This window comes from Tenrec ecaudatus, chromosome 7 (genome assembly GCF_050624435.1).
Source record: "Tenrec ecaudatus isolate mTenEca1 chromosome 7, mTenEca1.hap1, whole genome shotgun sequence".
Classification (NCBI taxonomy): domain Eukaryota; kingdom Metazoa; phylum Chordata; class Mammalia; order Afrosoricida; family Tenrecidae; genus Tenrec; species Tenrec ecaudatus.
In genome coordinates, this window is record NC_134536.1 from 23,603,512 (window position 1) to 23,629,233 (window position 25,722).

Genomic DNA, 25,722 nt, shown 5'->3' on the forward strand with positions numbered 1-25,722 from the left:
GAGAATGCAATTTTCCACAAACTTTTAGAAACTCCTGTGTGCGTGCATGTGCGCGCGCTCGCGGCCGGGGAGGCTTCAAAAAGTTCATTGGAAAATGTAGCTTAAAGATGATGGGTCCTTTCCATGCACTTTTTGAAGTTCCTTTGTATACGCAGACACTCGGCGCACACAGAGACCTTTGTCTGGGTGGAGCTCACGTGCTCACAGTACAGAAATAATTGAAGAGAAACCGCCACCCTCTGCAGCAGGGGTCCTCAAACTGTGACCCGCGGGCCACATGTGACCCGCCGAGGACATTTATCCGGCCCGCCAGGTGTTTTTGCCCCATTTGTTTTTTTACTTCAAAATAAGATATGTGCAGTGTGCATAGGAATTTGTTCATAGTTTTTTCTTATTTTTTTAAACTATAGTCCGCCCCTCCAATGGGTCTGAGGGACAGTGAACTGGCCACGTTTTAAAAGTTTGGAGACCCCTGTTCTGGAGGGGGCTACTGCCCCTCGAATCAAAGTTGCCGTCAGCAATCAAATGCACACGTGCCTGTTGGGAAGGGCCCTAAATCGTCCACCCTTGGATCCGGCCCACGTCCTTTGTTTATGTCTCAGCACGTGAACTCCCACCTCGTGAACTCTGTGCAGCACATCCCATGCTCCAGGGCGCCTTTGTGCTTACCTGTTGGAAGCAGCTTCGGACGCTGGGCTCAATATTACTGCCCCCGAAAGCCGCCACTTCCCCCAGCTGCCGCGGGATCTGGATGGCATCGTGAAGTAACAGGCCCAGCTGCCGCTGGTCACACATTTCTGTTGGCCCCGCCACCTCCTTAAAGAGATCTACAAGGAGAGGCCAGGGGTTAGCCTTCTTCTGCCCACTGTGCCCTTTGGCTACAAATGCCACCATGGGGAGGGGTGGGGGGAGACAGCCACGAGGAACACACTTCAGGGGCACAAACAGAAGAGTTGTCCCGAGGGGGGACACTGACGAACTGGGCAGTTCTCATGAATATTCAGAATACCGGTGCCACTGAGGAACTGGGCAGTTCTCATGAATATTCAGAATACCGGTGCCACTGAGGAACTGGGCAGTTCTCATGAATATTCAGAATATCTGTGACTGGGGCTCTGGCTAACCATGTTCCATTATAAAGAACCATGTACTAGGAAACATCCGTTTTCTTTGAATCTGTCCTGTCACGTGGTGACTGCACGTGTGTCAGAGCAGAGCGGTGCAGGATTGATCGTCAGATCTTTCTCTCCAGACTCTTCTGGATGGACTCCAATTACAAGCTTGTAGTCAGGAGCACCCCCAGAGGCACGCACACATCTAAGTGGATGGATTACTACAGATTTCCTTCTTAAGTAGAATAAACTCATGGCACTGTAATTTTACACTCTCAATAAAGTTTTCGCTTCTTGAGTTAGAGAATAGGCTCACAGCAAAGTTCCCCTCTCAATATATCAGAGCAATAAATGGACCTTGAGCAGCAAATCTGGAAATATTATCAGACTCCTTTACCAACTTTGTCTTTACTCCGAGTGCTCTATTACATATCTATTATTTGGCTTCTAGCCCTGGTGGCGTACTGGTTAAGGCCTGGGCTGCTAACCACAAGGTCAGAAGTTTGAAACTACTAGCCCCCCTGAGGGGGAACGATGAAGCTTTCTACTCCCATAAAGAGTTACAGTCTCAGAAGTCCACACAGGCAGTTATACCCCAGCCCAGAGCAGTGGTTCTCAACCTTCCTCAACTTTCCGTGACCCTGTCATACAGTTCCTCATGTGGTGGTGACCCTCACCCAGAACATTATTTTCGTTGCTACTTCATCACTGTCATTTTGCCACTGTTAGGAATCAGACGACCCCTGTAAAAGGGGCGTTCGACCCCCAAAGGGGTCACGACCCACAGGTTGAGAACTGCTGCCCTAGAGGGTTGCCACGAGTCAGAACTGACTCACTAACAGTGAGTTTGTTTTTGGCTTTTTTAATTTATTAAGAAAACAATATTCAAATTTATTTTTAAAAGCAACACTAAAATGAACAAGAAGGCATTTTTTATTTTTAAGAGACTCTCATAGTATCCGTTATAAAAAGTCCTTTTGCATTCATCTAAGCGATGAAATACGTTTGTACAATTTAAAGGGCTTTTAAGGAAATGTAAGTAAAAGCCACATTTTCACCTAATTTCTTATAAGAAAACACTGGTCTGTTTTATAATATTCCTGATGGAAGAATAACTCTTCTTTCTAGTGTTTGCTTAACTTCTAGTTACCATTTAGAAGAGTAAAACGGTTGCCATGTTTCCTAAAATACATCAGTGAATGTAAGTACGTGACTCTTGAAGTATGGAGAATTTTCACCAGTCCATTGTAGTATAAAAATCAATAGTTTTGAAATGATAATTCCTAGTTCTGAAAAATGAAATCAAAATGTGTTGTATGTGATGTTTTCCAGGAAAACTGGGCAAACATTTAATGGATCATAAAAACCAGTTTTGAGCACTAAATAATATACAATGGCAGGTGAAAAGATGAGGCTATTTTCTTAATACGGCTTCTACTTTTGAAAAATCAGCCAATAAAAGCCCAATGGATCATAACGTTCCAGTCCTGTGGTGGATGCGAGCAGCCCCCTAGCCAGTCCCCTGACCGCAAGCAGTAACACAATCCCAGGTCCAGCACTGGCAAGACTGCATTGTCACACCACTGATCCAGGCTTGGTGGTATCGACACAGTCACTATCATGAAATATGACTTTAATTATAAACATACATTGGGAAAGAAAATTCAATGAAGACAAACGCAGTATTGCCATCTCTTGTTTCACCCAGTTTAGAGTTCTACTGTTGTTTCTTTTCCTTTCTAAGAAGTAGCCCTATCAGAGCCGAAAAATATTTATCCAAGATTCTTATGCTGCTCATTTGAAACCTACTGCAAGAAAGAGACTATTGAGGTAAATACAGAATTGAAATGTACATTTAATAATCTATAAGGGACGTTGTACATTTTCACGGAGCTCAACTGTGCCCAAGTTTTGTTTTTGTTTTGTTTTTTGAGGGAGAGAACTAGGTTACAATCTGTGAAGACAAAATCACTCACACGGCATAAGGGTGGGGGGGGGAGCCTTAACACTTTGGCACAGTCCTCAATTCTTCTGGAAACTGTGTGCTTTGGTGCCGCAGCTGGAGATGAGCAGCAGCGGTAAGACATGGAGACGGGGTCGGAGGAAAGGCGCCATCTAAGACTTGCATCCCAATCAATCAGGGCCCATGAGATGCAGCTGGCCGGGGGAAAGGGATGCAGCATGGATGTCTTTTTGATGAGGGAGCTGACCAGGAAAGCCAGGCTACCGGTCGAACTTAATCAAGGGATATTCTCATAAAGGCACAAAGAGCAAAGGAAGGGTCCCAGGGGTGATGTTGGCCATGGTCGAAATCAATACTCAGGTGGATGCCAGCTGACCCGAAGGCACCTCTGTCGTTGAGTTCAGAGAGCAAATTACCTTGAATATTAATTCTAATGAAGCAAATAATAATGAGGATGTGTTTTCATCTCACTGGGGAAATCAAGACTGGAATCGGAGCTGCCGAGGACGTCAAATTGAAAACCAACCTGACCTCAGAACATCGATAGCTTCCCAGCCCTCTCAGGAAAAAACTGGATTAAAGATTTTGACCCTAGAGAGGTGTTGGGTAATTAAGTCCTAAAATGGCATGCTTAGCGGATTAGAGGGAAAGCTCAGAAGTTCTCAGTGCAGGGACTTTGCTGCTTCTTCCATAATCTGAAGGGTTAATATTGAATTTTATTAAGTATTACACTTCCTGGCATTAGTAGAAAGCATTTCTGTTACAGAAAAAGGGATAAGCTGCCCTCTGTGTGCCGAAGCACACATTTCCTGTGTTTCCGAGGTGCAGGAGCACGTGTGTGCATGGACAAACATGTAAGTTCTGTTTAGATATCACCTGGTGTAGAACTCTCTTTTCTTTCCTCCCCCCTCCCCCACCACCTACTGTTACACTCTATTGTTCCTTTAAAAAGAAAAATTGGTCTCAGGTTATTCCCTGCTCATTGCTTTAAAAAGAGAGGGAGGAGGAAATCACTGATCTGGGAAAGTAAATGAAGCATTTTTTTAAAGCTTCTGAACTAGAGGATGAGTTGCCTTCGTTTCAGAATAGATTCCACATTCTGATACAACGGTTTCTGTCAGAGAACCCAAATTCTATGCGCTGCCCAGAGCACAGGAGACCCGAACTCAGGTCACTAGAAACCAAACAAACAAACGCTTTCACTTTTGGTATACTGATGCTCTCGTGAAATTTTCATTTCTTATTTGTAGAAAACTTTGGTTTTCTTGGCTGTGGAAACTCCATCTTCTGATAACTTTGCTGGTGGAGCCCAGTAGCTCCGGGATAAAAGCAGCGCCACAAGACGAAACAGCCGCGCGCAATGCTGCTGTCGCCCGGCTCACAGTCCACTAAGGAAGCTCACCTCCTGATCCCACGATCAGGTTTTCATGTCACACAATCCACCTCCCTCCTTCCAGATACATCCGCCAGACTATAGATGGGACATTCTAGACCAGAATTCAAAATCAAATACCCTCAGCCAAATAACACTATTTTATAGATATACTTTAAAAGAGAGAGAGTGTGTGTGTGTGTATACTCTTTTACAGTACGTATGCCCACATCAGAGCTTAAATTGTGAACATCTGCTTTGCAGAAGGCTATAGATGGCGCTGGAATCCCCAAATCCAATGGCCGAGTCCCCACGCAGATTAGATTAAGTCTACGAGAATCCGCTCTGACCATAGTGTTTTGACACGCATGGAGTTGCAATGGGTCAGAATCAATTAATAGCAACTGGTTCCTTTTGATCTGGAAAGAATCACTCAGGAATATGCATGGAGTGGACCAAATTAAATCAAACGGTATTTCATAGGAGGGAAGCATTTAGGGACAGAGCAGCACTGCTCTCAGTTATGCAACAAGGGCTATCTCTTGCCCTTTTACGGCATCTGTCTCTAAATGTCTGCCAAACAAGAGTGGTCAGCTTCACTTCTGAGTCGAAGAAAACTTGCTAATTTCCGCTTCCTAAGCCTCTGGCCTCCCAGGATTAAAGGGGCCACATCACCTGCCTTAAAGCAAACTGCCATCAGGTGGTAGAACTGAAATTAGAACACCTAGCTCCCTGTGCCCATTCAGGAAGACGGATGCTCTCCACAAACTGGCAGTTAGTAGGGCGCCACTGATTTATGTGGTAGACGGAGTTCCAAAAACATTACCACTCTATAGATTGTCACTACTAAGGTGCCCTGGTGGCACAGTGGTTAAGCATCAATCTGCTCACTGCTATGAAAGCCCAATTCTCTACTCTTCTAAAGAGTCACAGTCTTGGAAACTCACAGGGGCAGTTCTACCTTGTCCTAGAGCAGGGGTCCTCAAACTATGGCCCGCGGGCCACATGCAGCCCGCCGAGGACATTTATCCGGCCCGCCGGGTGTTTTTGCTGCTGCTGCCTGTCCTGTGTAGCAGCCAACTCGTTAAGTGTGCAAAGGAATTTGTTCATAGTTTGTTTTTGTTTTGTTTTTTTAACTATAGTACGGCCTTCCAACGGTGTGAGGGACCGTGAACTGGCCCCCTGTTTTAAAAGTTGAGGGCCCCTGTTCTCGAGGGCCGCCATGAATTGGCAAGAACTCGGTGCTAGTGAATTTGATTCGGGTTTTATACCTGTCAGTTTGCCCTACAGCGGTAGCTTGTGTGCTGCTGCGATGCCGGAGGCTAGCTACTGGGATTCAAAACACCAGTAGAGAGAGTCACACATGTGGGCAGGTTTGGGAGGAGCTTCCAGATCAGGCACAAAGGCCTGGAGCTCTACTTCTAAAATGTAACCAGTGGAATCGTCTGAGAATCCCATTTGCTTACTATGAAGAGACTGGTCATTGGAGAGGAATGCATGCTCAGTAAAGCGTAGGACCGACAAGCCTCGGAAAGTCTTCAGTAAGACGGATGGACACGGTGGCTACAACACAGGCCTCACGCAAGCCAACAATCATAAGTGGTACAAAATCTGGCACCGTTTCTTCTGTTCTCCATGGAGTCCTGTGAGTCAGAGCTGATGGCATGGCAGCTCGCAGCAGTGATGCCGAAAAGGTTCTAATCCACCTCGTTATCATTACTCTTTTTAAGCATGAGAAGTTTACAGAAAATGTTTGGGCCTTCAGTCAGAAAAATCTAGTGCTAGGCACACCACTTACCAGCTAGGTAGATTCTTAGCCCATCAGAGCATCAACTTTCTCGGCTGGCATCTGGAAACTATAATGGTACACCGTGGGGAGATCAGACTCCGGATTACAAACAATACAATTAGGAGTGGGTCCTCACCCTAACGAGGCAACTCTACTCTAGAGCCCATGATCAGAGTTCCATTCCACGCAAATGCCAACCTGCTGGCACTAGGACTGTTTGTCTGGCTTGGTGCATGCCTGATAAAGGTTAAAAAATGAAAATGATCATGATACACAAATCCTACAAAATTAATCCCCGACAAATGTTTAGCCTTATTATAGATAAAAATACTACTAGTGTAGGACATGGTCTTACATCGGTATTTGTCTTCTAAGAGACCTTTGGAAAGTGACATCAATCCAATCTTCAGGCTCTGCACTCTGATTTTTCCAGTCCGTCCCCTGCAATTAGAAGCATTTCGATGTCAGACATATTTGAAACAGTATAGCAGTGTATGAGTTATTTCTTAATATTCATTTTCTTGAGAAGAAGCCATTAAAAACAGCCACATCTTTGAAAGAAATCACTAAATTTCACTATTTACCTTTACCGTAGCTATACTTTTGACAATTAGCTGTTATGAAACCCAATTCTGTAACTTCATGACATTTTAGTGATGTGTTTGATCTACTATGAAAGAACACATAGTCTGAAGTCACACAAAAACACAGGTATTGAGAATGAACTAAGCAAGATAGAAACTATAGTTATAGAACTGAAAATATTTCAATTTATAAATATTATAACTAAAAGTTGTCTGTAAGTGATACATGTAGGACCTAAGATAGCTACTATATATGAACACACATGTGATTCCAATGCCACATCTAAAAACAAATATAAGACAATTGATTAGATACCAACCAAATATTAAAGCTTATTGAGCCTTCAAAGCTTGATAAATACTTAAAATGTATTGTCACCATTTATTTTGGCCTCTGTCAAAACAGTTTGAATAAATTACTATTTCATAAATTAAGATTCAATGTTCTCAAAGAGACAGGTGCAGAATTCTATTTGGGGAAGCATAAAATTTTAACTAAGTACAAAATGTATTAATTAATGAACATTAGGGAATAGTCTCATACGATGCACACGGGAGATCATTTCAATTCTACATATAAGTGGACTGGGAAAAAACAAACAAACAAACAAACCTGTTTTTGTAAGCACAGAGTTTTGTTTTTTTTAAATTCCATCAGTTAAAAGGAATTCTATGAATTGTCAACCAAATGACTGCCACTATCCTAGACCCTGGGAATGGAGAAAAAGGGAATGAAGAGTAGAGTCGGGGGGGGGGGGGGGGGCTGTGTGGCGCAACACAAAGGCCTTTATTGGTATCCTAGTTGTTTGAAGTTCAGATGCATTTTCCAGTCTAGCTAGTTAATTTTATTTGCTTACAACACAGTTTCTCAATACAATGATACGCTTAAAACCAACCAGTAAACGTATTGCAAACTACATCAATATGAAGGAGCTTCAAAAAGTTTGTGGAAAATAGAATGGAGAGATCATGGAATTTTTTCCATTTGAAGCAACCTGGTACATCATCATGCTTATTCATGTATGCCATTCAAAAGAACACGTAACCGCACTCTCGTTGTTGGCTGTGGTTCACTGTTTCTCAAACTGGGCCATACTGCCTCTTGGGGCATTGGAACAATCCAGGAGGGCTGTAAAAGCAGATACCTACACTTTATCCTGGATTATAGGCTGTAGTCTAAGAGTTCTCCTTTGTCAGAGGGGCACTGAGTGATTTTTTTCCCCTGAGAAGGGGGCAGTAGGCCAAATACATCTGGATACCTATGTTGTACTGAGTTGCTGTTAAAGTGAGGGTCACCCCACAGGGATTTTCAAGGTTCTCCCTTCAGAAGCACACCAGCAGCCATTTATTCAAAGGCATCTCTTGGAGAATTGGAAATGCCAACATGTCAGATAGCAGTTGAGCACTTAACTATGTGCGACATCCAGGGGGCTAAACTTCAACATAAGTGGCTATGGGTCAGTACTGACAGCAGTGCATTTGATTTTGAGTTTTTAGTAGTAGTAGTATTAATAATAATATACATTCTTACATTCTCAAATTATAGATATGGAAGCAAACGTCTGTCTAGGTGCTATGACACAAAGGTGTGAAATATGTAAGAAAAACTTGCTTAGGGGTTGGTAAAATATACTGTCTAAACAGTCTCTTCATAACAGAGTTTACAATCTAGACACAATCACTTTCAACCCATTTCTTGAACGTCCTTACTATGTATACAGATTGACATGAAAAATAATTCCTAAATAGGTGAACAGTCATTACAATAATTTCTAAATTAATATACAGCTTAGTTTCCCATAATTGTAGAAGCACTAGCTTCAAAATAACCGTAAACTTAACAGCCATGCTATACGTTTCTACTTTATGTCATGAGACCTTTTCTAATGACCAAATGTAAACTAATTATGTTTTCTTCCCTTCAAAACTCAAATTTTTATTCTCAAAACACAATCAGTGGATCCACAGAATATAACAAAAGGGTGTGTCAATGGATTAAGACTTGAAGCTGGTAGCCAACCGACACCCCTTACTGAAGGGTTGTGGGGAGGAGATGAGCCAGTCAGGGTGCAGGTAGCAATGATGAAACATATAACTTTCCTCTAGTTCTTAAATGCTTCCTCCCCCCACTATCATGATCCCAATTCTACCTTACAAGTCTGGCTAGACCAGAGGATTTACATAGGTACAGATAGCAACTGGAAACACAGGGAATCCAGGGCAGATGACTCCTTCAGGATCAGTGGTGAGAGTGGCGATGCCTGGAGGGTGGAGAGAATGTGGGGTAGAAAGGGGAAACTGATTACAAGAATCTATGTATGGTCTCCTCCCTGGGGGAGGGACGGCAGAGAAGAAGGTGGGGGAGACATCAGACAGTGTAATATATGACAAAATAGTAATAATTTATTAATTAAGAAGGGTTCATGAGGTAGGGGGCAGTGGGAGGGAGGGGGAAAATGAGCAGCCAATATTAAGGGCTCAAGTAGAAGGCAAATGTTTTGAGACTGATGATGGCAACAAATGTACATATGTTCTTGATACAATGGATGTATGTATGGATTGTGATAAGAATTGTATGAGCCCCCAATAAAATAATTTTTTAAAAAGACTTGAAGCTGAACGTGGCTCAGGACAAATCAATGGTGGAAGGGAGAAACTATCCCATTATGTGCATTATAGATGCGGACCGCAGCCTATGGCAGCAGAGCAAGAAAGGAGCATCATCAAGAAGACTGCTGAGTGTGCCCGGCACCGTTCACCGCCCGGTCAACATTTGTAAAGGCGTATCTGATCCCACCGTTGTGCCTGCAAGTAAGCAGCTCACTGACTAGCTGGGGAGGTAACAAGACAGAAAACCAGAGAATCATTTAAAAAGACAAGACCGATTTTTATGGAAATAAATCAAGTGCAAGAGCACAGTGGCTGGGATATCATTAGTTTCACAACAAGTAATAAAAGAGAGAAGCCTAACACCGGATCTTGAAAGCAGGTCCCCGCTGGACTGCTCCAGGCAGCAATCTGAGTGTCACAGGGAAAGCCCGAGCACGGGCACAGAGGCAGGTGTGTGAACACCTGCGACCAGGCTCATCAAGGCTATGGGGCTGATAAAGGTGTACAGGTTATATGAGGCCAGGTGATAGGGGGCTTGCCTGCTAAGTAACATGTCTGTATGAGAGAGACAATCAGGAGGCACTAAAATATTGTATGGCTGTAATTCCCTGATAGTTTATGTAAGGGACACTTGAAAGCGTTTAACTGGAAAGATATGCAAGTTATAAAATTGAAATTATATGCATCTTGGAATACGGGAAGAGAACACGATTTAACACAGCAGTAAACAAGGTTACAATTTTCTGTGGGGACAAAATATTTAACCTGATTGCTCCAGGCTATTCCTTCAAATCATGATTTAAGTACATAATTTCCATTAAATCTAGAAGGAATATTGGGAAATGAAGACATGTTTAACCTTGGAAGATGACAACTTAGCAGAGCTGTGAATTCAAAAAGGGAACCAACTCTATCTTTATAGCATATGAACTCTTTTTTTTATACATACATTAGTGCATTTGCCCTTCCCGGTCACCTTTTATGTGGCAGGCGGACAAGATATTTTTATCTCAATTTTTCAGATGAGAAATTGAGATGCCAACGGATAAGAAGTTGCTGCCAAGTCACACACAGTGGCCAGCAGTGGGGCTCTGATGCCTTGTCACCCACCGCAGGTGAAGACAGAGTCCCGGTCCCCAACAAAGTGTAGGGCATTAAGAGGAGGTCCTTAGTGGCTTGGGTGGTGTCGTGGACTACAAGATGGACTGCCAACTGCAAGATCAGCAGTTCAAAACCACCAGTTGCTCCTTGGGAGAAAGTGAAGGCGTTCTGCTCCTACAGTGGTTTACAACCATAGAAACTCACAGGGCAGTTTAACCTGATCCTATGACTCGGAACTGACTTGGTGGCAGTTGGGAAATACATGTGAAAATAAAATTCAAAAAGAAAAAAAGTATAGTTTGCTGTTGTTGACGCTAGGTGCCCAAAAGTGGGTTCTGCCCCCTAGTGATTCCATGTAGAACAGAAGGAAACGCTGCCTGGTCCGACAGGGGTTGTCAGGCTTATCCCAGTGCTCCAGGCAGTGTCCATCCATGCTGTTGAGGGCCTTCCTCTTTCTCATTGACCTTCGACTTGACTCGGCGTGACGTCCACTTCCTAGCTTCACAATTCTTCATGAGTGTTTGCAGCTATGTCTTCTCAAAGTATGAACTGTGCCCCATCAGCAAATGAAGATCCTGACAGCTTTACCTGCATCCAAGTCAGTAAGGGTGACTACACTGAAACTGTGAAGATCGGTAGTCTTGGACATGCTATACAGGGTGGGTCACTATGAGTCAGAATGGACTCAAGAGCAGTAGGTCTGGTTTTGGATTTTCTACTTTCATGAAGCAGCTCAGCCCAACCCACCCCTTGATCATACTTGGAGTGCCTTCCCACCTAAGGGGCTCATTTCTGGCATTACTACCATATATGTTTCACTGATATTCATAAGGTTTGTCAGAGGTCAGATGGTTTAGAAGTCGACTGCCACATCTTCTTCCTAGTCTGTCCTAGTCTGGAACTTACTAAAACCTCTTCGTTGTGGGTGACCCTGTTGGTATTTGAAATGCCAGCAGCAAAGCTTCCAACACTACAGCGACACATAAATCACTACAGTGAAACCAGCTAAAGGAGTAAGACGCAGTCTATTTAAAAGAGTCGATAAAGTACTCTTTCTCCAAGGTATGGAAACATGCTGGGAATAATCAAGTGATTACCCCAATTCCAGAACTGTCATTCTCTATCTACTACTAACATGCAATGGGTGCCGCCGGGTACACGCTCTTGTTTCAGTGAATCAGTATCTCAATCAGTAGAATAAGGAGGGCAGAATGGACAATATCCACAGTCCTGCTAGTGCTAGATGTCTATGATCCAGAGAGTGTGTCACTCACTATTCCAAGAGCGGTTGAAGCGGAAAACAGAAGTACTGGCTGCATCACACTACACAAAATAAGGGAATAAAAAAAACAGTTAATGATTGAGTGTCAGAATAGCTGATGAGAGGATGGATTAGATCATTGTGTCATTCCCAAGGTCTCCACATTTCATGAAGGTCCATACGTTTCCTGGTGCTTTGGAAGGAGTAGATCGGTTTCCCTCAGATTCTCAAAGGGAAGTATGGCTTGAAAGGAGTCAATAACTTTGGTCAGATCAATGCACATGCCAAAGTCATCAGAGATATTTGTCAAAGCTTGCCTGATTTATACTCTGCCCAGCTGAGATTACTGTGTAATAGTATCTGATGGCACGTCACCATGAAGAAGTAATCTTTAGAAAAAAAACATTGTGTTTGGTAAAATAGAACATCAACGGAAATGAGAAAAGCCATCCAGGACGGATACAAGTCTCAAGGAATGGGTTTAAACATACCAAAGATCATGAGGATATGCTGGAGCTGGGCAACAATTCATTGTGTTACTCACAGGACAGCCACCACTCAGAACCAAGCTAATGGCAACTGACAGCAGCACTGCCCGGATCTGAGACTAATAGTCAGAATGACCGCACACCCCTCTGAGCCAGCGTGGTCCTTGCTGCATCCCTTTGAGCCAAGAATTATGGCTTTCATTGGTTCTTTTCTTTTTTAATGAAGGAGGAGACATTTCAAGATATTGTCTTTCTAAATAAGAAATAATATAGCTTCAATTGGTTATTTTTTAATGGAGACATTTCAAGATATTGTCTTTCTAAATAATAAAGTATCTAAGAATAGCATTCCCATGTGTCCATGTTTGATGATGAAAGCAGAAAAATGCCACCATTTAACCAATTACCTAGAACAAGGATCACAACAGCTCCCAAACTGCTTCCTTCCCATGTAAGTATTACGTCCAATATTCACTAAAGCAATAGAAACACTCAAACTACCTGTTTTGTGAGTTTTTAAGAGCCCTCAGCACACAATGCTGACTGATTTTTTTGGTTATATTTGTCAATATGGGAAAATATTTTCCTAATAAAAACAATGTTTTAGCTGAACTATCTGTAAAGCAATTTAATCATCATTTACTTCGAATTCAGAATCCACTAGCTGCTAAATGTGGGCGTTTATAAACTAGTGCCTCTCTCCTTTTTCTCTAAAGCAAATAAAAGGCTGGTCGACACAACTATTCATTCAGCTACTTCATAGAAAATGAGTTTTAGTGTGAGAAAAAGCAATGGCTCGACTTTTTTTATTTCATCTTTGCATATTTTAGCCCCCTACTAAAAAATGAATAATTCCTACTGTTGCAGAAATATCAGCTCACAGCAGGTCTTTCGAGAATTGATTAGTTCACAAAAGGCATTGTCCAAATTAATGGCAACTGAGTTTTGCAGAGAAGCTGAGAGTGCTATATGTAACCCAGTCAGTGAGCACCTAATTAAATCCGAGATAGGAGACTATTTGATAGCATAAATTATTTAAAACATCATGTATGCATCTAACCACCACTGAGATAAATACAACCAACAACACATTGAAGCCATTAATTGCCAGTCAAAATCACTGTCAAGTTGTCATCCAGACACTGAAGAGCCGAATGTGTGGAGCCAAATTGATTTCTTGACGTTACAACCAGAAAGACACCGTTTTGTCCAGTAGAAGAAGGAATAGGGTAAGTCATCCTGGAAGAACACAAAGGAAACTGGGCTTTGCTTTCATACAGAAAAATGCTAGCAGCTGTGACGCCGGGTATGCCGTCATTTACAAAAGAGAGGAGTAAAAGCAACAACCGTAGCAGTCTTTATAAGCTGAAGCAAAATCTTACTATATACACGGTCCTTTTTCGTTCCTTTGCTGGGTTAAGAGCTCAACGAATTGGAAAATCATTCCTTTTCAACAATTTACATAAGTATTTCCCGTGGAAAAGGTAATTTGAATGTACCTATCCATTTTTTTTTAATTCACCTTTGAGATCAGGCACTTTCTGGGGCCATCCCATTCCATTCAACGATCACATTTGAAAGGGCAAAGCCGACACTTACGTGTCATACACATTGAGCAGCCAGTTCAGACACATATCCACGCAGAGGGGCACGTTGACCAGGTCCTTGTGAACTTGCTCGAGCCCGTCGTACGTGGTGGTCAGACAGTTGATGACATCTGCGACACTGAGGAGCTGCTCGTTCTGGGTCAGCTTATGCTGTCTGAAAACGTCGTCTGTCGTACTGAGCTCCAAGAGGTCCACTAATCAGGCGGAGGGGGAGAAAAAGAACACACGCATTCATTACACGAGAACAAAACCACTGCCAGTCTCAAGTAGTTGTTGTGATTCTTCGAGTCAAGAATCTCTCCTTTGTAGGTGCTCTGGTGGCTTCAGGGGTTATGTGTTGGCTGCGAATCACGGGTCAACAGTTTTTGGAACTGCCCTTGGGGAGAAAGATGTGGTTTTGTACCTCGTAAAGATTTAGTCTCGGAAACCCACTGAGGTAGGTCTACTCTGTCCTCCAAGGTACCATGAGTCAGAATTGCCTCGATGGCAGTTCATTCTGGAGGGGTAATTGGACCCAACTGTACTTCCCAACTCATCCTTGATATTGCTACAAATGACTGGTTCTTCAGCCAAGTGCCGCCTGTATGCCCTGAGACGTGACGTTCCTGTGCAAGATGTTTGGTGAAAACAATGGGTCTTTGCAAAATCTGCAGTTCTCTAGTGTCTGTTGAGCCAAATATGATACTTGAGGCCCTCACTGTCTGGCTCGGCCCTGGGTTATTTCCCATGATGCTTCAGCATACAGACCATATCTGACTCCACTGGATGAACAGAGGCTCACAGTGCAGGATTCACCCACAGCCTTTGGGGGCCTTGATATCTGTCTCCATCCTGACTCCTAATGCCAGAACACCTGCAGTAGCAGGCCCAGGTGGCAGCACATCCACGTGCCCACAACAGAGTAAGGTCGATGGGCCAAAAGTTGAGGAGAACGTGTTATTTCTAACAAAACCGACTACTACTTCTTTGTCTGATGAAGGACGTTTCATAACGAATGTGACAAATTTGACAGGTAAAATAAAATGAACAAATAGCTTCATTTTTCATTGTAGCCACTGACTAATCATTCAGTTTGCATTTTAAAAACTGTTCATGGAACATGTCCACACCAGCAGCTTTTCACACCTAATAATGATTGGTTTTCCCCCCAAATTATCTACAATGAAACAGAAATGCTTTAAAAAATATGTGCACTAAAGTGGTTTAAACAATTTCTCAACAGAGAAAAAATATTTTTAAAAGATAAGAGAAAGAGACCAGGGTGGTGGGGGGTGTTTATGAGGCTCCACATAGGTCACGATAAAAATCTAGTCCATTTCCTAGAGATGTGGATTGTATCGTTGGCAAAACTTAGGCTTAGAGCAAAATGAACCTGGGCATGCTCCAAATGAATCTGAAGAGGAAAAAAAAAAATCTAAGAACCACCTAGAAGTTTCATTGTGTCACAAGCCTCTGTGGATTCTGGACGGGGCAGAGCGTCAACTGGCTCAACCAGCTGCTGTGTAAACAGCTGGAGGTTCGAGTGCAGCCAGAGACGCTGTGAGAGAAAGGCCTGGCTATCTTTCTGTGCTAGTCTGGGTAGACTAGAGAAATCCATAGACACCCATAGGTGTAGAAGAAAGAGCTTTATACACAAGAGCAATTGCATATTGAGAAAACATGCCAGCCTAGTCCAGATCAAGTTCCCAAGTCTTATATTAGCCCATATGTCCGATACCAACCTATAAATTCCTCTTCAGACTCATGAAACACATGCAATGATGTTGAATACAGGACGATCACAGGCCAGTGGATGGGAAGTCTTGTGGATCCAGTGGCATTGTAAGCATCTCAGTGCTGGCAGGTGTCTCCATGTAGCTCTTCCAGCTGAGGGCACTAGCCTGGCTCCATGTGTCTTGTCAGCTGCAATGTCTTGCAGGGACTGAGCATGTGTCCCGCCTCCAGTGAGCTATTTATCTCCTTAGTACCTCCAAATGAGGTCATCAAACTGTTACCTGATTGACAGGCTAAACTCCACCCCTTCACTCTTAATCCTAGCAAACTGACAACAGTTTATGTTAACTACCACATTTGCCTATGTAAAACCAGCCACTGAAAATCTTGTGAAGCACAATTCTATTGGGAAACAGAGGAGTGGGCACTGCCTCTCCACAGCTGCTTGTTTTCACCTTGTTTCTTGGAACTTCACACAGCTTTCATTTCAAGCTTCTAGGGCGCAGGGGCACTCCACAAATTCCTCCTTCACGGGGTCTGACAAAGGGAAGGCCAAACTCCCCCACAGACACAAACCACCTTCCAAACAAGCCACACTTGCTCTCCCCTTTCTGAATCGCAACACTAATTGTGCCAGGGACAAAGAACTGCTACTGTGTCCCCACATCAAGAGACAAGAGAAGACATTCCAAGAAGATCATTTCCTGGATCAGGCTGTCCTTGTCTTTCTCTCAGAGAAGTCTCCTGTGCTAAATACAGGGGAGAGAGGGGTGCGCTGTGATCTGGATTTGCCGCTACTCACAGCGGATTCATGCCTTCAGTTCTTAGTGATTCACTCTGACACTTGGTCCCGATGCCTGAGCCAGGCATCCATCTTCCTGAAAAGTGTCACATGTACCACCTTGAAAGAACCGACTACATTTAAACCACGGAAAATTATCATTTTCTCTGTTCCAAAGGAAGACAAATGACAGCTCAGTCATCGGGGTACAAGAAACAACCCACAGGACTATTTTCCAATTGTGTTCAGTCTTTTTCTTTCACCCACACAAGAAGCAGAGGGAGTCACCTGGCAGCGCATTGTCATGCTCCTGTTCTGCAGTAGCGAGCACCTTCCAAGTCGGCCACTCTCCTCCCGATTCTTTATCTGTTTGGCCGTTCCGCCTCAGCATCTGTCCTAACTCAACTTTGCCGGGTATCACAGACAAAATGCAACCGAAAGATGATGGATTTCCCCACCCCTCCAGACACTGTATCAGTGGTACTCAGGGCTTGCTATCTGACATTTCCACACCACAAGCCTGTGTTCACCTTCATGACATTAACTCTAAATTCTATTTGATCTACTCTGATCCACATGCCTGGTGCCTAGGTCCTAATTAGGGCACCATCTTTCAGGACCTTACCACATCACAAATAAGTGTCATAGTTTCTTGTTAAGATAGGGCAATTCTATTACAATATTCTACAGGCCACGAGTCTGAAATCCTGAGATAGCCGACGTCTCTCTTTTTCACCTCCATAATTTACCAACTATCATCCCACAGCCATCCCCCCGGCTCCAGGCAGAACTACACACGTCCCTAACTCACCTCCTCTCCTACCTCTGCAGCCCAGCCTGGGTTACCTTCTGCCTCTTCCCGCTGATCTTCAATCTATCTTGGATATTATCTAAAGCACACATCTGTCTTGATCTCCAAACTTCCATGACACAGAAAATGGTATTATAGCCACCCCCCCCCATCCTAGGCAAAATAATATCAAACATTAAAAATAACACTATACCAGTATCAGGAAAATGGACACAAGGATTCAGAAATAGTTTATGAAAAAAGATCCGTGAACTATACCCAAAATGAGTGTAAGTCAGTACCTAAGCAATGTTTCCCTAAGTAGATGATACAGGCGACTTACAAAAGCAGATATCTATTAGGGGGTAACCCCCAAAAAACCCTCTGGAATTCTCTACTGGTGCCCTCCAAAAAAAGCTATGTATTTAATTTTTTTATAAATCAACCTTATCACCTTTAAAGCACTCTCCATTACACTTTACACATTTGTCAGATGTGCAATTTCATTCTTGGAGACCTTTTTCGAACTCATGTTGGATGACTTGACAACACCTCCCTGATTTTGTTTCTTCACCTCTTCTATGTCGTCAAATCATTGTCCTTTCAAATCACTCTCTTTCCATGTCCTTCTTCATTTGTGGAAACAAAAAGAAGTCACACAGAGCAAAGTCAGGTGAGCAAGGTGCGTGGGGCAAGAGAGGTATGTTGGTTTTTGCCAAAAACTGGAGCACGGAGATGGTTGCATGAGTAGGTGCATTGTCATGGTGCCAAAAACAATCTCCTGTCTGCCACAAACCAGGCCTTTTTTTTCAATCATTTTATTAAGGGTTCAGACAACTCTTGTCGCAATCCATACATACATCAATTGCGTAAAGCACATTTGTACGTTCATTGCCCTCATCGTTCCCAAAACATTTGCTCTACACTTAATCCCCTGGCATCAGGTCCTCATTTTCCCCCTCCCTCCCCGCTCGCTCGCCACTCCTCATGAACTCTTGATAATTTATAAATCAGTAATTTTTCATATCTTGCTCTGTCTGATGTCTCCCTTCACCCACTTTTCTGTTGTCCGTCCTCCAGGGAGGAGGTCACATGTAGATCCTTGTAATCAGTTCCCCATTTCCAATCCACCCTTCCTCTACTTTCCCAGTATCGCACTCACACCACTGGTCCTGAAGGAATCCTCTACCCTGGATTCCCTGTGTTTCCAATTCCTATCTGTACCAGTGTATATCCTCTGGTCTAGCCAGACTTGCAGGTACAATTGGGATCATGACCGTGTAGAGGAAGGAAGCATTTAGGAACTAGAGGAAAGTTGTATTTTTCATCATTGCTACATTGCACCCTGTCTGGCTCGTCTCCTCCCCGAGACCCCTCTGCAAGGGGATCTCCAGTGGCCTACAAATGGGCTTTGTGTATCCACTCCTCACTCCCCCCATCATTCACTACAGTAAGATTTTTTTGTTCTGATGATGCCTGATACCTGATCCCTTCAACATCTCATGAACACACAGGCTAGGGTGCTTCTTCCATGCGGGTTTTGTTGCTTCTGAGCTAGATGGCTGCTTGTTTACCTTCAAGCTTTTAAGACCTCAGATGCTATAACTTTTGATAGCCGGGCACCATCAGTTTCTTCACCACATTTGCTTATTCACCCGCTTTGTCTTCAGTGGTTGTGTCAGGAAGGTGAGCATCATAGAATGCCAATTTAATAGAAGAAAGTATTCTTGCATTGAGGGAGTACTTGAGTGGAGGCCCAAAGGCTTTTTTTTTTTTAATCGCACACTGTTATACAATTGTTTCAGAACCTCTAAATAAAAAGCTTGATTAACAGTGTGACCTGATGGAATCAACTCCAAATGTACTACAAGTCCATATTATCATCCATTTGGGAAACTGACAGACATCCAGAACAAGGTTTGTCATCAATTGATACTTCATTTTTTTTGAACAACAACAAAAAAAACACTGCTGCACTTGAGTTTTTCCCACAGTGCTGTGCTTGCATGCTGTGTTCAGCATCACAACAGTTTCTGGGGCATTTTTTCCTGAGGAGGAAACAAAATTTCACAGCTGCATGCTGTTCTCTTAAATATCAGCTGTTAAGGTTCCAGCGAAACTGCTTTTGTAAAAAAATTCACTGTGACCAGAGACCCTTTCCAGCAGACGCCACTGGGAGCACTAACTCAGAGCAAGTTGCTCAATGCTCTGGTAGCAGGAAAAAGGGGTACTACAAAAGCTAAGCCCAGCAGAGCTGTTTTCTTTTTGGGGGGGAGTGGGGAGGGTATGTACCTCTTGTATACTTTATCCTGGATTATGGGCTAAAGTACTGAAGTTTTTCATTGCCAGGGCCCTGAGACACTGAGTAACTTTTTTCCTAAAAGGGGGAAGGAGGTAAAGTAAGTTTAGAAATCTTGATATACTGTTGTCGTTGATATACTGTTGTCGTTAGGTACCATCATATTGGTTCCGCCCCATAGTGACCCCATCCAACAGAACGCAACACTGCTCGGCCTGCCCTATCTTCACAATGGTTCCTGTGCTCGAGTCCACTGCTGCGGCCACGGTGTCCGTCCGTCCCCTTGAGGGCCTCCTCCTTTTCCACTGCTCCTCTCCCAAGCATGGTGTCTTTCCACAAGGACTGGTCTCTCCTGTCAACATGTTCAAAGTACACAAGACGGAGTTTTGCCATCCTTGCCTCTAAGGACATACTTCTTTGAAGACAAATTGGTTTGTCCTTTTAGCAGTCCATGGTATTTCAGGATTCTTCTCCAGCACAATTCCAATGCACCGGTTCTTCTAGGGACTTCCTTATTCAAGATCCAACTTTCACATGCATATGAAGCCATTGACAGGGCAAGATATGACAAAATAATAATTTATAAATTATCAAGGGTTCATGAGGGATGGGGAGCTGGGGGGGGGGGTGGAGAGAGTAAAAAATGAGGACCTGATGCCAGGGGCTTAAGTGGAGAGCAAATGTTTTGAGAATGATGAGGGCAATGAATGTACAGATGTGCTTTATACAATGAATGTATGTATGGATTATGATAAGAGTTGTATGAGCCCCTAATAAAATTAAAAAAGAAAACACCATGGCTTGTGTCAGACGCAGGACAGACCTCAAAGTAGCATGCTTGCTTTTCACCACTCTAAAGCAGTCTGTGTAGCAGATTTCCCTAATGCAATGCATCTCTTGATCTCCTGACTGCTGCTGCCATAAGCAGTGACCGTGGATCCCAGCAAAACAAAATCCTTGACAACTTCAATATTTTCTCCATTTATCAGGAGGTTACCGACTGGTCCAGTTGTTATGTTTGCAAGTAGGCGTATTAGCAACCCACGATATGCAGATGATACAACCTTGCTGAAAGTGAGGAGGACTTGAAGCACTCGCTGATGAAGATCTGGGATGACGGCCTTCAGACTCATGTAAGAAAGACCATGATCTTCACAACCGGTCCCACGACTTAGACACCAAGTTCTCCACTCAGACAACATGACATGCTGTTCCCTGAATCAAACTGGTGCCTGACTTCTTACTAAGCCAAGTCTGCCTGGTCAGTCATGTGACTAGCCCTGTGTGCCTGAAAGGGCTGTGAAGGGCTGACCAGTCTGCCTTCTTGTGAAAGAAGCTTTAGATACAAAGACTCTGTCCCGGCTCTGAAAGTATTTTTTCCCTTTCTTTTACTTCCTATCACACAGCATCAGTAAATACAGGACATTAAATATGTATAATATATATGTAATTCAAAGAATAATAGAAAAAGCACCTCCTAATCTATTACATAAAGAAATAGAACACTGCCAATCCCTTTAAAGCCACTTGTAAAACCTCTTTAATGATACCCCTATAAATCAATTCAATTGAACCATATAAATTTGGTATTTATAATTCAACCTTATAATTCTAAGATTCAGCCACTTAGTTGTCCTGCTACTGCAAATCACATTTATAAATATTCCAAAACAAAATCACTTTTACTATGAACCACGTTGCTGAATGCCTTCTTATACACCTATTTTGGTGGATACCTCTTTCCAAGGCTGCACATCCACACTGGAGAAGACAGCCTCACCTTTCTCCCACAGTGCAGCTGGTGAGTTTGAACTGCTGACTTTGGGGTTAGCAGCTCAACATGTATTTCACTATGCCATCAGTGCTCCATTCCCATATAGCTTTTGGGAGACCAAACCAAACCAGTGCCACCAAGTCATTTGATTTCCACTAACCCTCTAGAGCAGGGGTTCTCAACCTTCCTAATTCCATGACCCTTTAATACAGCTCATGTTGTGGTGACCCCCAAACCATAAAATTATTTTCATTGCTACTTCATCACTGTCATCTTGCTACTGTTAGGAATCGGGTGACCCCAGTGAAAGGGTCATTCGACCTCCAAAGGGTCATTCGACCCACAGGTTGAGAACCGCTGCTATATAGGGTTTCTTAGTAAATCTTTATAAGAGCAGATAGCCTCGTCTTTCCCCCAAGGAGCAGTTGGTGGGTTTGAACAATCAACCTTGCAGTTAGCAGCCCAATGCCTGACCCACACCACCACTAGGTCTCCTTATTTATGGACCCAGGTAATCATAAAGATACCATTAAAAATGATGTACTGCCTAGAACCAGCTTTGATGCTTTGACTCAAAACTATCCCATAATGGCATCTTTAAACTAAACCACAAATTACAATGTTTACTTTAAGCCCTGTGCTCTTTTAAAGAACTGTCTGTATGAGATCAAATAAACAACTGTAACAAAAACACAGATGAGAACTTCAAGTGGGTGGAGAGTCCAAGTTATTGGGGGAAAACAATATGGGTAGCAACGAGAGAACGGTGGCACACTGATATGTCACCACGACCCATGAACTGTGCATGTAGAAACTGTTGGGCGGGCCTATGCTTTGCTGTATATCTCATCACACTGAAATTTTTTTTTTAATCATGTTAAGTGTTAAGCAAAAAAAAAAAAAAAGGCAGGGCACAAAGACATGGGACATCAGCAGTGATGGATTTTAGAGCAGCCAAAAAAGCCTAGAGTCTAGACGTGGGCAACATTGAACTTGAGGCCTAACAGAGGAGAAAGTGCCAGCTGTGGGAAGCGCGTAAGCAAGAAGAGCGAGGCCAAGAGCTCTCTGCGCAGAAAGAACAGGACACAGGGCTTGCCCTGTCGACCTGCAGCCAGAACTGCGTGTTGGACATTGTGGGCCGGGGAGCGTGTTGGACATTGTGGGCCGTGTTTCTTGGATGCAGAGATTCCTGGAGGCAAAGCCAACCCATTCTCTGTGCAAGAGGAATCTGCTGTAAACAGGTAACTTCTTTGTGTCCCTGCTATGAATGTAAGGTGTTCAGCGCGCATACAAGGTCCCCCTGCTATTTTACCTTGTGCCCAATCCATATGAACGGACAGTGATGGAACAAGGACAGCGGGCACTGTGCTGGGTGGGGATGTTCACAAGGTGAGCAGCAACCTCTGTCCTTCGTCCTTTCCCAAGAGAGACAAGGCACCCCTCCCAGCACCCTCCTATCACCCACAGACAAGCACAGACCGCTCAATGAGAGAAGCTGCTGCCGTTAACAAGCCATCGTAAAATTCTGGGGAAAAGTTGAGGCAGGTGGAATTAGCTTGTGAACAGTTCCACAAGAAGTAAATGTTTAACACTATTGGGAGACAGACAATTGCGGAGGGCGGGTCACGGCATTGCGAGTCAACAGAAAAGGCTGCACAGGAGGGAGTCGCTTAATCATCAATAGATGAGCTTGGCGAGTGGCCAAGGCCCCAGTTGGAAAGAAGGTGGGAGCAGAAGGCCGCGGGGAGAGAAGAGACCAGGTGTGGTTCTAAGAACATCACCTGGAAGGCGTAAACCCAGATACAATCAGCACCCTGCACCTGGGCACTCCTAAACCCCATCACCTTCAGAGGGTAGAGGGGCTTCTCTCTCGTGTCCTCTCAAGTTTGAAAAGATGAACCAACAGGGTCAAGTTCCCATGCCCACCCTCCTGAGGCTGAAGAGAGCCAACTAAAGAAAATGCCGAATGGATCCATCTGTTTCTCCATCTAGAAGTGTATTACTGACAACTGGTACCCTGTTGATACAAATGCACTGCTGCCTCCTGCCATGGGAGAGTGTGTGGCTCGGTCATCTGTCCTCATGTAAAGCTCCTGAGGCCCCAGAAGACCTTCCCAGGTTCATCAGCTGGATACCAGGCACGCAGCTGAGCCTCCTTCAAACATGCTGCCACCCCAAACTTCCCAAGCAAACTAAACACCCTTACTGTGTGTTTCGAATTCATTTCCTAGACCCATCTGGCTTGGCACGCAGATCTCTGGCCAGAGTGTGTGGGCTTTCACGCTTCTTGCTGGTGACGGCAAACCACCTGCTCCAACTCCCACAGCCTGTTGGCTGGGGCTCTGCTGATGGTCAACCGTACAGGGCAGTCTCTCCTCCTTCCAGGACTTCAACTGGAGATGTCTGTCCATCCTTTAGACTTCACTAGCACACGAAGTCCAAGCTTTGCTTATTTTCAAGTTCTTGCGGCTGCTTGCTCACTCCGCACTTGTCTTTTTACTCAACTCTTGACGTGCCAGTGTGGAATCAGCCACTATTTCCACGGACTTCTAAGGAGCTGAGTTTTCAACCTCACACATCCTTCAAAGGGTAATTTTCAAAGTTTCACTGAATTGCCTAGACCTATATCTAACACGTGTTAGGGAAAAGGTGGCAAGCACGGATGCAAGCTGAAATTATTCAAATCACCCTTATTTCCAAAGTGTAGGCAGAAATCACCTTCCCTATTAACTATCTGGCAAGACCTGCACGCTCTCTGCACGGACCTGAAAGCTGTGACAACAGCTATGTTCTTTGACAGGCATTTGTATTTCTACTTAATTTTAGGTTACTTTCGGGGGAGTGGGGATGGAGGGTTAAATGATGGAGGGTAAATGATGATGACAGGTTATCACTCTGAACATGCTCTCCTAAGAAAATGCATGTTGATAATATTAACTGTCTCGAGAGAGATTTAGTGAAATATAGATCCCTTTACCAAGTTTTCTTGGGTGCCAGTTCAAAGCTGGGTAAACAAGACGATTTTGAGTGATTTCTCATTACATGATATATGATATGAAAGAAGTCCTAATGGCACGGAGGGTTGAGCATATGGGCTGCTAAGCACAAGGTGAGGGGTTCGAAGCCGACCAGTTGCTCCATGGAAGACAGATGAGACTGCACTTTCATCAAGGTTTAGCCTCAGAAACATTAGGGAGCAGTTCTGCTCTGCCCTGTGGGGTTGCCGGGAGTTGGAACTGATCTGGATGGTTGCACTGTGTCAATATTTGGAAACCGACACTTGCAAATGGCAACAAAGGACTAAACAAGCAATGACCGGCTACTTCGCATTTTTTGATTCACTCTTCCTAAACCAGTGGCAATGTGACTTTTGGAAATAGCTCTGCTCCTGTGCTTTGGTTACTTTTTGTTCCACAGCAGAGAGACACATATTCCTGTGTTTCACTCCCGCATGCTATTCGGGCAAAAAGGAAAACATCCATAGAAACATGGCCAACTCCATGAGTAAGATATAAAGGAAATCAGATTAGCTCTACAATACATTTACCTCTACCCTCCACCCCCAAGCCCCGCCCACAGGCAAGCTAACATGCAGAGTGATTAAACCTGGTGGAATAACTTACAACATAGTGCTTTCTGGAGCCTTCGGAGTTTGATGGCCGTCCGGTAGGCAGAGAAGCGTACATTATTCAGGTCGGCTGAAATGGAAAGGGCAACAACTCAAAAGCATGCTTCTTACGGAACTGACATCAAGTGCCAAGAAGGTATCTGCCTACTGGATGATGGGAAAAGATGAGGGGGCCTTCACAAAGTCCGTGGAAAAACAGAATGAAGAGATAATGGGCTTTTTCCACGAACTTTTTGAAGCCGTCTCGAATGTCTTCAGGCATTAAAAAGTCCCCTCCTAGGTTCCCCAGGATTTATTTAAGAAAGTACTTCAATGCAAAAGGAGAGTCGAGAAAAAGAGCTTCTTGGTTTTAGGGTTGCTTAGTGAACACCTCACAATAAAGACTGACTGCACTTCCTTCCCCACTACTGACTCGGGCTCTCCTCCAGCGGAAATCTTCCCAGGACAACTAGTTTTCTGTCATCCAGTCTCACTATTCACGAAGCAAGTTGGATCCGTACATGCCTTCCACCGGATCGGCTTCTTTTCCCAGTAACAGAGTCAAATCAAATGGGCCTCTTATCAATAGTTACATTTGAGGAAACGATGGGTATTGCCATTTAGTTTGCTGCCAACTTACAGCAAAGTATCAGACATGGGACGAGTGAGAAGGAAACGCAGACATCAAGAAACTTTACCCACTAAGCAAACCATTGCGGCTGCCTTCCTGGTTGGTTAACCTTTGAAGCGCCTCCTTCACCCACCCAGAGAAGCTTACTCTATAAGGAGATTAAAATGGTGCCCATCGCATGGAAATGGGGAGCCTCAGGGTGCCGTTCCCGTCTCCCAACAGGAAACTCTTAAAAGGACC

The 25,722-nt window shown here is 43.9% G+C and overlaps 1 protein-coding gene across 5 annotated transcripts in view; it reads right to left on the reverse strand.

The window, feature by feature from the left end:
- Positions 1-25,722, reverse strand: part of UTRN (utrophin) — a 593,146-nt gene that overhangs the window by 68,321 nt on the left and 499,103 nt on the right. For all 5 annotated transcript variants that reach the window (XM_075554433.1, XM_075554432.1, XM_075554428.1 and 2 more), the window contains exons 60-63: positions 24,868-24,942; positions 13,880-14,081; positions 6,592-6,677; positions 670-827 (exon numbers count right to left, since the gene is read on the reverse strand). In XM_075554433.1, the coding sequence (XP_075410548.1) occupies positions 670-827; positions 6,592-6,677; positions 13,880-14,081; positions 24,868-24,942 (521 nt within the window). The remainder of the gene's footprint in view (positions 1-669; positions 828-6,591; positions 6,678-13,879; positions 14,082-24,867; positions 24,943-25,722) is intronic.